The 15,781-nt window shown below is 51.7% G+C and overlaps 1 protein-coding gene across 1 annotated transcript in view; it reads right to left on the reverse strand.

Moving 5' to 3' along the window:
* The window catches only part of GLIS1 (GLIS family zinc finger 1), a 261,557-nt gene that overhangs the window by 106,588 nt on the left and 139,188 nt on the right, over nt 1-15,781 (reverse strand). Inside the window, exon 3 of the mRNA XM_027852726.1 lies at nt 6,748-7,894. Coding sequence (XP_027708527.1) covers nt 6,748-7,894 — 1,147 coding nt within the window. The remainder of the gene's footprint in view (nt 1-6,747; nt 7,895-15,781) is intronic.

The raw sequence follows: 15,781 nt of genomic DNA on the forward strand, positions 1-15,781 counted from the left end.
GGCCTTAGAAAAGAGAATGTCAGGGCTAAGAGGGACTTTAGAACAGGGAATGTCAGGGCTGGGAGGGTCCTTAGCACAGGGAATGTCAGAATCAGTAGGGTCCTTAGAACACACAATATGTCAAGGCAGGGAGGGACCTTGGAAGGCCTCCAGTTCCTCATTTTACAAGGGGAGAAACAAAGACTCTCAGAGGGGAAGTTAACTTGACTGAAGCCAAAACAGAATCATCCCTCATATTCCTTGAGAAAAGTGGGGCCCAGATGGGCTCACCTACTGAATTAGAACCCCCAGGTCTCCCATCTCCCAAGTCATGGACTGTTCCATTGGCACCTGCTTCCTCTGGGTCTCTCAGTGTGAGAATGTGGGATAGGGAAGGGAGGCGATATTTGGGTGAGGGTACGAGGCCTTTAAGATTTACAAAGCTCTTTCCCCACAACAGCCCTCTGAGGTAAGCAGAACAATGATCACAACTCCCACCGTACAAATGAGGAGACTGAGGCACAGAACGGATGGAGTGAGATGGGGAGAAGGGGGATTTGCTCAAAGCAAAGAACAGCAAATGAACCAGGGCTCTCACCCCAACCCCACACTACCCCCCACAAAGAAAGCAGGTAAGGATGCTGTCCCCCAACATGTCCCAATGTCCAGAGAGGACAGAAGTCAAAGGGCAGGCCCTTTCGATGGGGCTGGACTGGACGGGCTCATCGGCCACCACCTGTCGATGGTCTTCCATTGACCACAGGGTGTGAGGGGAAAGGGGTCAAGGGCACAAGAGGTCCTTCCTGATAAACTTCTCCTCCTTCACTGAGGACTGAACCTCGTTAAGCGGGCTAATTTCTGCTGTCTCAGACAATTGAAATTCCACTTGTCTGGGAGATCCAATCTCAGAAAGACAGGAGACTAATCTTTCGAAAGCCAGAGCCCCGTCCTCCTGGCACCAATATTTTGGTTGGCTGTCCTTCGGATTAGAATGCAGATGAAGCTCCAATTTAATAAGGCTAAAATAACATGAGTTAAGTATGAAACATAACAGGATATTGCCGAGAGATTAGGTAGTTTCCTTCTGACTACTTGTAGAACCCAAAGGGAAGGAGGGGTAGGGGAGAAAGAAGCCCAAGCCAAGGCCCCAGAGGGTCCCATCGAGGATGGATAGGTTTGGGGCCGCAGAGGAGAACCAAGAGAAGCACCCCCAGCCCATCCTGGCTCTGGTACTGAGATGACCCCGGACCCAGGAGAGAATGCGGGCACATTCCCGCCAGCGCTCTCTGCGGGGCGGGCCGAGGCAGAAGCAGGCTGGTTAAATTTAAACCAGCTGGAAGGATGAGTGTTACAGTTGGATGAGGAGGAACCTTACCTCATGAAAGGCTTGTGGAAACCGCTGTTGGAAAGATAATAAAAGGATTAACTGCTGCTTTCGGCCTAGACCAATCGCTTTTCAATCAAAACGTCTCTTCTATTTCCTGTTCTCGGGTAGCCTGGGTTCCCAGATTCCTTTTGTCTATTGCAGCCCGTGGTATCAAAGCTTGTCATGAGAAATTAATAATTGTCCATGGAGGAGAGAGTTTATTTATCTGGGCGGGGATGCTACTGGCCAGCAAAGACGGCAACCCCATTACTTAGGTAGCCAGCCAACAATGTGGCGGGAGGAAAAAACCGCTGTGGTGGAGGGCGGCCTGGAGAGGCTGGACACAGTGGGTGACTGTGGGAAGTCAAGGGGAGACCCCTCAAAAATCCAGGCAAATGCAAGGGGACTGAGTTTGCAGCTCGTCCCCCAAAAAGAAATCCATTTTAGGAAGTTTAGCTTCCTAAGCTAAAGGGAGAGAAGAAAGCGAGTCTCCCTCCAGGCAGCCCGGAGGTCTCTAAGGAGACCAAATGGGACAGTAGTGGGACTTGTAGCTTGGTTTTGCATGCTGGAGGGTTCCTCTCACCTGTCATGGGGCAGTGTGGTTCAGAACAAAAACTACTGCCTCTGGAGCCCAAGGTCCTGGGTTCAAATCCTGTCTCTGATTCCTACTGCCTGTAACGTTGGGTAAGTCACTCCATTCTGTAAAAGGGAGGTCCCTTCCAGCTTGATATCTAACAGCTTCTGAGCTTCCTCTCTGGGCACGTCCCTCCTCAAGGTTGGAAGCCCTCAGAGAGAAGAGGTTTGAACACTGGGAAGCCTCTGCCTGCCTGGGCACAGGGAACTGGAGAGCCCAGCCTGGCAATGCAGGTTTGAATAGTAACACGGGAAACCCAGCTCTTTTTCTGGCCAAGGACCTGTCCTTGCCCAGCCTGGCGTTTCCAGGAAGCTTGGGAGAGGGAGTGAGGGATGGGGGGAGGGAATGCAGAAGGGCTTCAGTGCCTCCCCCAGGCCGGGGCAGCCGGGGCAGCCAGGCTTCGTCCCCGGGCCCTTCCAGACACGACTCCAGGGCTGGGGACGCCTCAGCCAGGTTTGCTCGGAGAAGAGATCTGCGGCATCGGAGGCGGCCTCGTGCTCTGCTCTCAAGAAGCAGACTTCCCAAAGCGAGTTATCCTCTCCCCAACCGCAGGGCTTAAAATCCCTTGCAGAATGGACCTTTCAGCCTCAGGAGGCAGCAGCTCTCCCATCGCCAGAGGCCTTCCAGGGCCAGCTAGAAGGTGTTCCCACTTCTAGGGGGTGGGTGAGGACATCTGGTGGAAAGTACAGAGCTTGTAAAGTCTTGGTTTAGACCTGGTTTAGAATTCGCCCAGAAAAATTCCAGCATTCACCTCCCTTTCACCAGCCTCACTTTCTGTCTCTACAAAATGGGCATAATCAGATACTGTGGGGCAACCGTGAGGGTTGTGGCCCCAGACCCCATATATATATACTCACACGAAGACTAGGAAAATGCTTTGGAAACTTCGTGGTAATACAGAAATGGGGGCGGGAGAGTCATCCCTTTTGTTACTGCTGTTGATGACGGGGATCCCCTATCTCTTAGCAGGGCTCTCTCAGCGGAGTAGGAGAAGGCCTGGACTTGGGACTTGGAGACTTGTCCTGGGACAGGACTTGGCATAGGCCCCTTCACCCTTCTGTGCATCTCAGATCCCCCTCTGGCAGGCTGGTGAAACCAATGGATCCTTCCTCTAGATCATGTTTGTAAATGCCAAAAATAAAATAGAGCATGGAAATTTGGCTAGATGACGTCAGAGGATTACCAAGGAAACCAATTATATTGAAATATAGTTATCCCAATATTAAAAAAAAAAAGTTCATGGCCCCCAGGCTAAGATGGCTATGTGTCCTTCATCCTCGAAGAGGACCGTGACAGCAGGAAGGTGATGCCATGACATGCAAGTGGATTGGATTTGAGGGAGGGAGGGCTGTGCAAAGTCACCAGCCTCACTTTCTCCTCCGGAGCCTTCTGGGTCCAGTGGCCAGATATGGATCAGGACGACTGGAGGTGGCCCAGGATGCAGTGGGAGACCTTGGTCTTTTTAAGCTAAAGTCTTTAACAGGTCTCAGTTTGATGGAGGCAGTGCCCATTCAGTGATTAAGGCCTAATACAAAATGAGGCAAAGAATGGCCTCTTTAAAAAAAAAAATCGATCCGGGAAGGGAAGACCCTCAGGGTTTCTGGCCAAAATGGAAACATTGTTAGGCTGTGGCCAGTGTCTGCAATATGGATACCAAGCCAGAGGACACCATGGGGCTATTGCAGGCTGCCTAGAGACCCCGTCGTCCCGGTCTGTGGTAGGCATCTCTCCCACTCTGATCCTGGTCTTTCCCCAGGCTGAGAACCCTTGACTTGGAGAGACGTCTGTGATTGGCATCTGTGCCATCTGTGATGGCAGCCTTTAACTGTCCAGAGACGCGGCTTCTGATACCCAAGTGGACACCCACTTGGTTACTTCTCCGCTGACGTTCTAGGCCACTTCCAGGACATTTCCAGACTGAGCTACCTCTGGTAGCAACGTCCTTCTCACCCCCACACCCAGAGATAGAAATCTGGCTAGATCCCATCAAGGCCAAGGTTGAGCTGAGCCCGCTGCATAGATCTCTGAGCACTTGTGTTCTGATGGATGGGGTCCAACCCAGGCCTTCCTACTCCAAGAACCAGCTGGACTCAATCTGTTAGACCTTGGCTTCTGATGGGACCAGGCCACACTGACACTTCCCAGGCATTTCCAAGCCACGTCTGAACAGGCATTCATTCCCACCCCCACCCCCACCCAGCTCCCTTTTAGGGATCTTCGTCACCCTATTTGAACGGGAGCCCTTTGAGGGTAGGGACTGTCTTTGCCTTTCTTTATATCCCCAGTGCTTAGTACAGTTCCTGGAATACAGTAGGTGCTTAATAAATGCTTGTTAATTGTTTCGATGTAATCCTCTCCATTAGCCTAGATTTTACTCTTGCCACTTCCACAGTTACCAGTTTACTGAGTTTTAGCAAGTCCCTTCACTTTCCTGAGCCTCAGTTTCCTCATCTGTAAAAGGAGGGGGCTTCGGCTGCCCAACAAAGGAACATGCTATCTCAGAACAGGTGTGTATGATGATCAAATAAGATAACAAACAAATGAGGTACTGAAAAAAATGCTTGTGGAATGACTCCGTAAGAAAGTGTTTATCAAGTCATCATGGCTAGAGAGGGCTGAACTTGGAACAGGAAGTCCTGCTTTCAAATCCTGAAATCCCTAGAGAGGGAATGGGGGGAGAGGAAGGCCTTGAGCCCCTCATGCCTGCTACAGGCCAAGGCAGCCAAGACTTGTCCTCTTCCTAGCTGTCTGACCCTGGGCGGATCACTTAAGCTCTGTCTGCCTCAGTTTCCTCAACCGTAAAATAGAGATAATAACAGCATCTATCTCTCTGGGTGGTTGTAAGAATCAGAGGAGATAATATTTGTTAAGTGCTTGGCACAGTGTCTGGAGCATACAGTAGGTGCTATATACATGCTCATTCCCTTCCTTCCGTTCTCCTGTCACAGGGTCACTAGGCAGAAAAATGCTTTGCCAGCCCCCACGTGGTGGTTTCCCAACCTCCATAAGTAGGAGGGCCTTTTTTTTTTAAACATCATTTTAAAAAATCCTATCAGAGGATTACATTATCTGAACTGGATCACTGGTGCAGAAAATATACAACTGGTTACAGCCCCTTCTGTAATAACTTCGCCCCCTCCCCACACCTGTTGGAGGGGTCCAGGGCCCAGTTTGGTGGCCATGCTCTAATGCTCCCGTTATGAATGGGATTCACAGACTCTCTTCATGTCTACCCTTCACTGCCCTCTCCATCAAGGTGGCCCAGATGAGGGCATCAGCACCTGGAGAGTCACGCTGGACAGAATCCAAGGCTGGTTTCAGCCCTTCAAGGGGAGGAAAGGGGAGACCCATGAATGGACCGTGACATTAGCCATGTCCTGCCTCATTTCAGCCCCTTAGAGGGGATGGGAAAGGGGCAGGGCGTCAGGCATCTTGGGGCCCATGGAGCCCAGGACTGGGAAATCCCACCAGGATGGTGACCCCTCCACAGCTGATGTGCATGCCCAGATCACTCCTGGCTCTGTGGGGGCTCAAAACAGAGGGCCTGGATTGCTCAGAGTGGTCCAAACCCCATCAGCACTGAATGTCCATCACTGAATATATGCCCTCATCTACCCTGCACACATATGGGCTCACTGTCCAGTGAAAGCAGGTGCTACCCAGCAAAGGGCCAAGCAGGCAAAGCTTTGGGTTGGTATCATCACTGCAAGCGATGAAATCAACCCATCAGCACGCCTTTATAAAGTGCCTACTAGGTGCTAGAGCCTCGGGGCCTCGCGCCTGCTGCCTACAAGTCAGGGGCTTCCTCCACGGATACTGTATCTCAGCACAACCACCCAGAGGGCCCCCCATGATAGTACCCTTCACTTAGAGTGGCTTTTAGCACATCCTCACAGGGGTGGAGCTGCCTAACGAGGAGCCAGCACTGCCCTCCCCCACATGACGCGTCCACATTTGGACTGTCCTTGATGCCCCTCACCTCCCATGAATCCAGCCAGACACAAGGATTCTTGGCTAGACCTCTGGCCTGGCCTCCCTCCATGCTCAGGTGAGACCTCCAGCCTGTTACAAGGGTCGTGTGGCAGCTAGCTAGACGCGTGAACTTGACCACAACAGCGGCACTTACCCACCCCAAGTCTTTGCTTGGTTAATGCCTCTGGCTCGCCTGTGAACAAATCCGGGGATGCCAGCCCTGGCATCTCGACACCTCTTGCCATTTCTCTCCTTGACCCTGTGGGTCTCTCTTCCCCATCTTACCCCACACCCTGTGTCTCTCTGTCTCTATTTCTGTCTTTTCCTCCACTAACTGTGTGACTGAGTTAGAAGCAACCACACACTCCAGACCTGATGAGTTATGGAATACAGAAACACTTAACCTCAAGGCAGGGTCTCCAAGGCCAAGGAGAGCTGATAATATAGGACATTCGTAGTTGGGTAGAGGTGGGCACCAGGCAAGGGCAAGGGAGGGCGTCTTTGGTGACCCGGAGGGGAAGGCTCCATTCCCAACCCCTTGGGGACCCAGGTCCCACACCGGAGGACAGCCCCGGGCTCCCACCACAGCCCACGTCTGGGGTCGGTCTACTGCCGACAACCCGATGCCCCCATCTTTTTATTTTTATCACGACGCCTTCTCTCTACAGGTCCAGCTCTGTTCCACGCTCACGCTGCCCCAACAGCCGGAACAGAAGATTCCCATCACGTCACAGCGATGGAGGGGAAGGAGGGAGGCGGTGAAGGGGGAAGAGAGGATTGGCCGTGCGGGACTTACCATACACTTGTTGGGCTTTTCCCCGGAGTGGACCCGCATGTGAATCAGCAGCTTGTAGCGGGCGTTGAAGGGTTTGTAGCGCCGCACGCAGCCCGCCCAGAAGCAGGTGAAGTCTTCGCCCTTGCGCTGGTCAATATGGGTCTTCTCGATGTGACGCACCAGCTCCTCTTGCTGGTCATAGGCGGCGTCACAGTCGATCCAGCGGCACACCTGCCGCCCGCCCCCCAGCTCCAGCTCTTCTCCATCGCTGGGCGGCAGGGCCTTGGGGGAGCCAGGAAGGTGGAGGTGGGGGCCCAAGCCCTGCCCCAGCGGCTGATGCAGGTGGTAGGGGGGCGGCAGGCCCTGGTGAGGAGGGGGAGGATGGGCAGGAGGATACAGCTCTGGGTTGGAGGAATAGTCATCGACCGGCTCCTGCTTCAGGAAGCCTACCTTGTGGCCGGGGCCGCCGACGCCCCCGTGAGAGGCCTCCTGCTGGGGGACGGCCCCACTCACGGAGAGCCGCAGGCTGGCACCCTCACCCTCCAGGTGCTGCAGGGGCTGGATCGGCAGCAGGTCACGGTCCCCACGCTCCCGCTCGGCAGGGAGTGGGACGAGGCACGCCGGTGGTGAGGGCAGGCTGCAGGGGTGGCTGGGCGGGGGCCGAGGGGGCTTGGGTGCTCCATGCTGCGGTGGGGGGTTGGGGGGCATGGCTACGGGGCCGTGTCGGAGGCCGCTGACACAGGTAACTAAGGAGGCCTGAGGGGTGCGGATGATGGTGGTGATGTCAAGGCCCTCCACGGATAAGGGTGAAGAAGATGAGGTTGAGGAGGAGGAGGGTGGCGGCAGGATGGAGAAACAGCATCTCTTCCTGGCGCCTGCTGGGAAGCGGACTGGCGGAGGTGGTGGTGGAGGTGCGCCACTTCCCAAGGAGGTTGGGCCCAGAGCAGGATGCTCGCTGGTCAGCAGGTAGGATGGGGAGGGGTTTGTAAAGGGGCTGCTGCTCATGAGGTCAAGGTCAGCGTGCAGTCCGGGAGGGCAGGCCTCAGCAAACCTCCGGGGAGCTGAGAGGTCCGACCCGGCCTTGTAGTCGCTCACACACTCCTGCTTGATTTGCTGAGGAGGGTGGCTTCCTCCATTCATGCACAAGGGGTCCTGGAACCGGGGACACCTGGAACAGAGGGTCAGGAAGGGTCACTTAGAAGAAGACCAGATCAGGCCCCCAGGCCCCAGCCCAGGAGCTGAGCTGCTGCATATAACAGGTACCTTAAAGGGCAGAAGGAAAGAGAAAGGAGAGACGGAGAGAGGGAGAGAGACAGAGACAGAGACAGAGACAGACAGACAGAGAGGAGAGAGACAGATAGAGAGAGAGAGGAAGGGAGAAACAGAGAGACAGAGAGAGATGAAGATGGAAAGAGACAGAGAGAGGAAGGGAGAGACAGAGAGAGAAACAGAGAGAGAGAGAGAGAGAAATTGAGAAAGAGATGGAGACAGAAAGAGACAGAGAGTGAGTGCCTGGCACTGGGTTTGTGCTGAATAAATGCTTATGGGCTGCCCGGCTGCCCCCACAGAGCTCTCATTCTGATGGGCACATACAGGATCTCTGCAGTGTGAATAGAAGACAATCTCAACAGGACGGCACTAGCAGTGCTGGGCCACTGAGGCACTAGAACTACGGTGGAAAGAGTCTCAGATTTGGAGTCAGAGGTACTGGGTTCAAATCCCAGCTCTGACTCTTACTCCCTGTGTGACTTTGGGGAAGTCAGCCTCAGTTTCCTCCTTTGTAAAATGAGGGAGTTGGGATTGGTGACCTCTGAGGACCCTTCCCGATCCAGATCCAGATCCAACAAGGATGACCAGTTGTGTTGGGGGGGGGAGTGTCACATCAAACAGAGGGGGCAGATTGAGGGGAGACTGAAGGGGAGAAGCGAAGCGAGAGGATGGCTGCAGAATGGGTGGGTGGGTGAAAGCTCAGAGAGAAGGAGAGCGCTGAGGAGCTAGAGGGAGAGCAGCAAGAGAGAGAAAAGAGAGGGGCCAAGAGCACCATAGCGATGCCCTGGGGAGGGAGGAGAGGATGGCGAAGACCGAGCCCGACCCCACCGCCACGGTTCTGTTGTAAAGCACAAAGCGCCTGCCCGGCTTTGGATTACAGGCCCAGAAAGCAGATCGTGTTTTTTTAATCGGCATCTCTCCTCACCCAGGGCCCTGTCTGCGTCCCTGGCTCCGGCTGCCCCTGACCCCAAGGGCCCTGGGGGAATCAAGTTCCCAGGGCCCCGAAGGCCACATGGTCGGTGTCCTGAGGGAGCTGGGTTGCACACCACTTCGTGAGACGCCTTGGAGACATGGAAATCTGTTTTTAATTTTAAATTCTTCTTCGATTTTTCCCTGACTCAGGCATTTTAAAAATTGCAATCTTCTTCAAAAATTTTTAATTAAAAAGCTGTTAATTATGTCAACTGTCACCCCAAGCAACCTGCCCCTCTTCCCCGTTTCACGGAGGGCTTCCACTTTGCCTCTTGCTTGGGCGACGGTCCAGCCTCCTCGCTGAGGGGCTCCCCCCAGAGGCCCCTCTGTCTCCTGTCCACACTCCACCTCTGACCCGAGGAGCTGCTCTGTCCATCTCACATACCTACTTGTGAACATGCTGCCTCCCTTGGTAGACTGTAAGCTTCTTGAGGGCAGAGACTATTTGCGCTTTATGTTCTCACTCCTCAGCCCTATGCCCAATATGCCCAGCCCAGAATAAGTTCTTAACAAATACCGGCTGATTAATTGAACACATCCCTCTGATACTAAAGTCCAACATCTTCCATAGCTCCCCACGACCTATGGGGTCAAGGACAGCCTCCTCCACCTGGCACTCGAGGCCTCTGTAATTGGATTTCAGTTAACATTTCCACCCTCACTACACCACTGTTCCCTAAATTCTCTTCTCAGGACAAACTGGACGATTAGTCATTAGCCATCCCCTTCTATCTCTGACCTTTGTTAACAGTATTCTAGACATGCATAAAATTCTCCAGCTCCTCTGCCTCCAACTCTCGCTTTTTAAATTAAAAAAAAAAAAAAAAACCAAAAACCTCAATCCTTTAAGTATGTAACCTGTTGCCCTGAGCAACCTGACATGCTTCCGAGTTTAACAGTAGGGCCGCCCCATCACCTCTGACCTGGGTTACCTATTCAATTACAGCTCACATTGACAGGGCTCTAAAGGTTAAAAGAGCTTTATGCATATTTTTCCTCTGTTCCTCAAAAGCATTCAAGTGAAGGTTATTCCCATTTTACAGATCAGGAAACTGAGGTTAGGTGACCTGCTCAGGATCACACAACTCGCATCTGAGACAGGATTCAAACTCAGGTCTTCTGTACTACAAAGCCAGCAGTCCATCCACAGTGACAACCAGCTTCTAAAAGGCCTTACTGCCCTCTACTTCCACCAGAAAAGAGACTTTTTCAAGCGTTTAGGGACTTCAGTCAGAGAAACAGGGATGCTTTAGACCTAAAGAGCCCAGGAAGGTTCCTCCCCATTCTAGCCTCTTGGGAGACTAAGACTTCCACGAAACACAGATTCGAAGGGCTCAGAACCCCAGGAGGTTCCGGCTGGGCCTGAGGTCCTTAGGGATCCTCTCCAGACAGTCTTCCTATTTCACAGAGGCTCAGAGGGCTAAGTGGCTTGCCATGGTCACTCAGCTACCAAGGGGCAGAGGTAGCCTTCACACCTGCATCTTCTGACTCCAGAACCGGGGCTGGATTTCCCAAGACTGAACTAGCTCCTCCCACATGGCACGTCTGGCTCTGCCAGAACTCCAGGCCAAGACTCTGAAAACATCTCGCTGGGATCTCTGCCCAGGCTGCACCATTTCACACAGAACAAGATGGAAGATGAAGACATTAAATTGGATACTCCCAACCTCACGGGGTGCTGGAAAGAAGGGGAGCTGGACACCTCCAAATGTCGCAGGGATGGTAGTCACCATTACTACTAGTAATCAGTTAGGATCTGCACCTTCTAATTTCCCCTCCATGGTGAAATCATCTCTCTAGGAACCCAGGCAAAATGAACTGTCAAAGACTGGAAGTGAATGGAACCAAAGAGGTCTTCAAATCAAGGCCAACCTCCTCATGTTTTATGAGAAGAGAAGAGATTTTTCCAAAGCCTCATGGCAAATTTGTGGCAAAGCTGAGAAGCATCAGACCACCTCCCAGGTGGGAAATAGGAAATCTAGGTTTTCTCCTTTTTCAGGAAAACAGACTTACTCTTATTTTATTCTGGGCAAAGAGATTCTTGTCAAGTGTATTACATGTGTACGTGTGTGTATATGTATATATGTAAGTATATATGTACATGTATATGTGTGTGTATTTGTATATGTACATATATGTGTGTACATATGTGTGTATATAAGTATACATGTGAGTATATATGTGTGTATGTATGTGTATGTATTGTGTATATATGTGTATGTGATGGAGAGTCTCTTCAAAGAAATAGAAGTTGTGAGAGAGAGAAGAAAGAATTTAGAACACAAAAAAGCAAAGGAAAATTTAACAAGAGAAGCAAAAGGCAACAATGTTACAAGTCCAAGGGAATTTTAAAGGAGCTGAAGCAAAGGCCTTTGAAGGTAGAATGTGCAGAGATAACTTGGGAATCTAAGAATGGATTTCCCAGAAAAATATCACAATTTAAAAAAAAAAAACGAATTCTGTAATGCAGAAAATAAAGAAAAATTTCTAAAACTTCTTAATGCGGATAATAACAAAGCACTGATCAAGAGAATACACAAACTGCCTTCTTGTGTGTGCAGACCCTTTCTCCTTCTTTCTTATTGCCATTGCCTTGCTCAGTGGCACATAGTAGGTGAACAAAAGTGAACTGAAAAAATACACCTGGAGTTCACCCCAGCCACTGCCGATTCTTCTGGGCTTCATCACAAAAATCCAAGTTTCCCTCTCTGACAAATGAGGCAGTCAGACAAAATGACCTTTCAAGTCCCTTCCAGCTCGAATATTCTCTGATCCCCTGTACCAATGGCAGTGATTAGACTGTCTTGGGCTTAAATGAAAGCATCAGAAACACGACGGGATAATGTGGGGAAGAGAAGAGCCCTGGGGCTGAGATTAGAACACCTAGACTCAAAGATTCTGACTCTGGATCCCACCTCAGCCACTCACAAAACTGTGGGAGCTTAGGCAAACCTCTTCCCTCTCTGGGCCTCAGTTTCCTCCCCTGTAAAAAGAAGGGGAACCCACTAGATAATTTCCAAGGCCCTTCCAGCCTTCACATTTTATATTCTAACAGTCTGTAAGCAGCTGTCCTTTCTGGCTTTCACATCCGACAATTCTATTTTTGCCTCAAAGAGTTCCATGGGTGGAGATTTTGCCACGTCTTGCCGACTCCCTGCTAGCCCATCTAGGTGTCCCCACCCCCTCCAATACATGCCCCCCCAAACAAAAAATCAAAAACAAAGGTACTCAGTGCTCTAATCCACTGGATCAAGAGAATACCACCACGCTAGCCTCACCACAAAAATGAAGGTGTGGGATTAGGCTAGATTGCAGAGCATAGGAGGGAAAGTAATGTCTAACTAGTCTAGATTGGAGCCTGGCTTTAAAAGCTAAACTGGATTGACATGTAATCCTAGAGGCAATAGGGAGCTCAGGGAGTCGATTGAGTGAGGGAGTCACATTGCTGGATCTGCACTTTAAGGCAAATCTTTTTGGCAGCAAGTGTAGACTGGGCTGGAGTGGGGAGGGATGTGAGGCAGGGACACCATTAGGGGGCTGTCACAATAATCCAGGTAAGGGGTGATGAGGTAGCTTCCCACTGTGGGAGTGGAGAGAAGAGCTGGAATGTGAAAAGATACAGAGGCAGAAAGGTCAGGGTCTGGCACCTGACTGGTTCATGGGGTAAGGGAGAGTGAGAAGGGGAATGTCAGCATCACCTCCCTTAAACACTAGAAGGACTGTGGTACCTTTGACAGACGTGGAGTGGTCTAAAAAGGGGAGAAGGGCTCAGGGGGTAGGAGAATGAGCCCAATTTGGGGCACAGTAAGTTTGAGACATCTCCAAGAAATCCAATCGGCAACTGGCAAAATGGGACCAACGCTGGAGGAGAGACAGGGCTGGAGGGACAGATCTGAGGGGCATCTGCATAGAGATGATCACTGAACCCAGGGGCTCTGGATGAGCTCACCAAGAGGGAGAAGACAGCCCAGGACAGAACTCTGGGGAGCCCCCAGCAAAGACGCCAAAGGATGGGTCTGGTCTGGTGGACAAGTCGATGGCAAACCAGGAGACTGCAGGGTCAGGAAAACCAGGAGAGGAGAGAGGATGGGGGGGCGGGCAGCCAACAGTGTCAAAGGCCTCCAAGAGGTCAAAAAGGATGAGGTCTGAGAAAAGGCCACTGGACCTGGCAGCTAAGAGATCACTGGTAACTCTGGAGAGGGCAGATTGAGTTAAATGGTGGAGGTTGGAAGCCAGGCTACAGAGTTGACTCTGTACTAAGTGTGAGGAAAGGATGGAGGTGGTGAAAGGAGATGTAGGATGAGACCTGGGATGGGGGTAAGAGGGGGGAAGGCTGTTTAAGGATCATAAAGACTGGGCACGTTTGAAGGAGCTAAGGGAAGAACCAACTGATAGAGACAGTCAAGATCTGAAGAGGAGAGTTAAGGGAGCGCTCTACTGAGGGAGATGAGGCGGGGGAGGAAGAGCTCTTGTTCAAATACGGTGCATACCTGACATGGGAGGAGACTTAGAGCAGGGAATACCAGAGCTCAGAAGGGCCTAAGAACAAAGAATGTCGGAGCTGGGAGGGGTCTTAGAACAGGGAATGTCGGAGCTGGGAGGGGTCTTAGAACAGGGAATGCCAGAGCTCAGAAGGGCCTTAGAACAAAGAATGTCGGAGCTGGGAGGGATCTTAGAACAGGGAATGTCAGAGCTGGGAGGGGCCTGAGAACAGGGAATGTCAGAATGGGAGGAGGGCAGTGACTTGCCTTTGCCTCAGAGGTGGGGGCTAGAATGCAGGTCTTTTAACTCCACCAGCCAGGGCTCTGTTCTCCTCCCCATGGAGAAGGAGCCGCTAGCTGCCGGGAGGGACTGGGACGTTCACCAGGACTGAACACCACAGCTGGCTATCCCAGGACAGCCCTGGCCCTGGCAGCCATATTTCTTCCAGCTCCTTCTCCACCACCATTGGGCAATGCTGTCTGATAACCTCCCCCTGTGAAGGCTCAGCTCCCCAGGGGCAACAGAAACTGGGCAGACAGTGAGTCCACGAGTTCCTTGTGAAATGAGAACCAGCCGTTTCCATGATGAGCTCCCAAGGACTGTGTTTTCCCTTCACTGGGGCTCTGGAAATTTGGGAGTGAATGCTCCCAGATGAGAACTCCAGTTATTTAAATAGTCTGAGATAAAGTGTCTAACTTTACAGGGCTCCAAAGATATACACAAAATAATAATGACCACGCTTGCATGATGAAGAGATGAGGAAATGCACTCCCTCCCATCTCTGCAGAGGTGTGTAATGTTGCATATACCACCCAAATCAACCTTGGTTACTTTTGCTAAATTCCTTCCCATCCAGTCCCAGCCCTGCTTAGACTTTTGATTCTTGGTCCTAAGGCGGGTTCTCTAGAGTCAGTCAAAGTGCTGCACTTGAGGACCTAGAGGGCCATATGAGCCCTTGAGGCTGCAGGTTCCCCACCCTCGTTCTAAGGGATGGTTACCTGGGTCGGGGAAGGGAGCTGTTAAAACCTAAAGCTGCGTCAAATCTTTGTGGATAGACATATTTGAAAATAACAGAGATACAAAAGACCAAACCTATCAAAGCACATAAAAATCACTGCCTCCAAAGGGTGCCTTTCTACATCTCCAGGGCAGGGGCCATGGAAATAAACACGCTGGAGGGGCCCTTCTCCCGTCTCGGGCTGAGGGCCCACTCCCTGCAGAGGTCACCCGACCCCACCCATACCTGACCAAGAATCCCTACTACACACCTCCCTCACCATCTCATGCCTGGACTATCTCGACAGCTGCCGGGGTTGGGGGGGGCGGTCTGCCTGCCTCCACTCTCTCCCCACTCCATCCATCCTCCCACTCAGCCACCTAAACCACAGGTCTGACCATGTCATCTCTCCTGCTCAGTAACCTCCAGAGGCTCCCTATCGCTGCCAAGATCAAATACAAAATCTTCGGTTTGGCCTTCAGAGCTCTTCCCACGTGCACACTCCACAATCCAGGGACACCGGCGTCTTCGCCATTCTTTACATGCAACGTTCCATCTTCCAACTATTACTACTCATCGCCATCTCATAGAATCCCTTGTTTCCTTCAAACCTCAGCTCTGGTACCACCTCCTCCTCCAGGAAGCTTTCTCTCATGCCCTCAGCTAGCACTACCCTTCCTCCCCAGAATGCCTTAAGTTTCTTTCACATCCATCTTTAATGGGTACAGACTGTCCTTCCTGATAAGCTCCTTGAAGGCAAAGGCTGTTTCCTTTTTGTCTCTATACCTAGCACAGTGCCTAGAACAAGGTGCTTAATAAGTCATTGTCAATTGACTCCTAGATTGGGCCCAAATACTCTCAAAGTTCTGTGTTCTCACTGATGTGGGCATCCTCTCCTCTGGTGAAGATTACAACCCTTCCACATCCTCCTATTTTGTGTGGTTCTTGCTCACACTCTCCCCAACAACAAAGAAGATAAATATGCTGGCCCCCGAGTCTCCTCTGCTCCTGGTACAGCCTGCCTGGTTGATCTTTGTTGGCACCATCCCCACCATCTTGGTGGCCCACATCTGGATCCCCACCAGCTGACCAGTGTCCTTGCTAAAATGACGGTGCCCCAACCTGAAATTCACACCCTGAGGTGGTCTGACCAAGGCAGAGATCGAAGACATGACCAGCCTCCTCACTCTGGACAACAGGCCCCTCCCAGTGCCACCTCGGACAACACTGGCCACATCACAGTTCATTTCCACCGAGGTCTGCAGTCGCCCTAACACCCAGATCTTCTGTCCATGGCAAAAGGTTTAACTACAGCTCCCTGTCTTGGACATGCAA

The sequence above is a fragment of the Vombatus ursinus genome, unplaced genomic scaffold (assembly GCF_900497805.2).
Source record: "Vombatus ursinus unplaced genomic scaffold, bare-nosed wombat genome assembly UNPS02009824.1, whole genome shotgun sequence".
In the NCBI taxonomy this organism is placed as follows: domain Eukaryota; kingdom Metazoa; phylum Chordata; class Mammalia; order Diprotodontia; family Vombatidae; genus Vombatus; species Vombatus ursinus.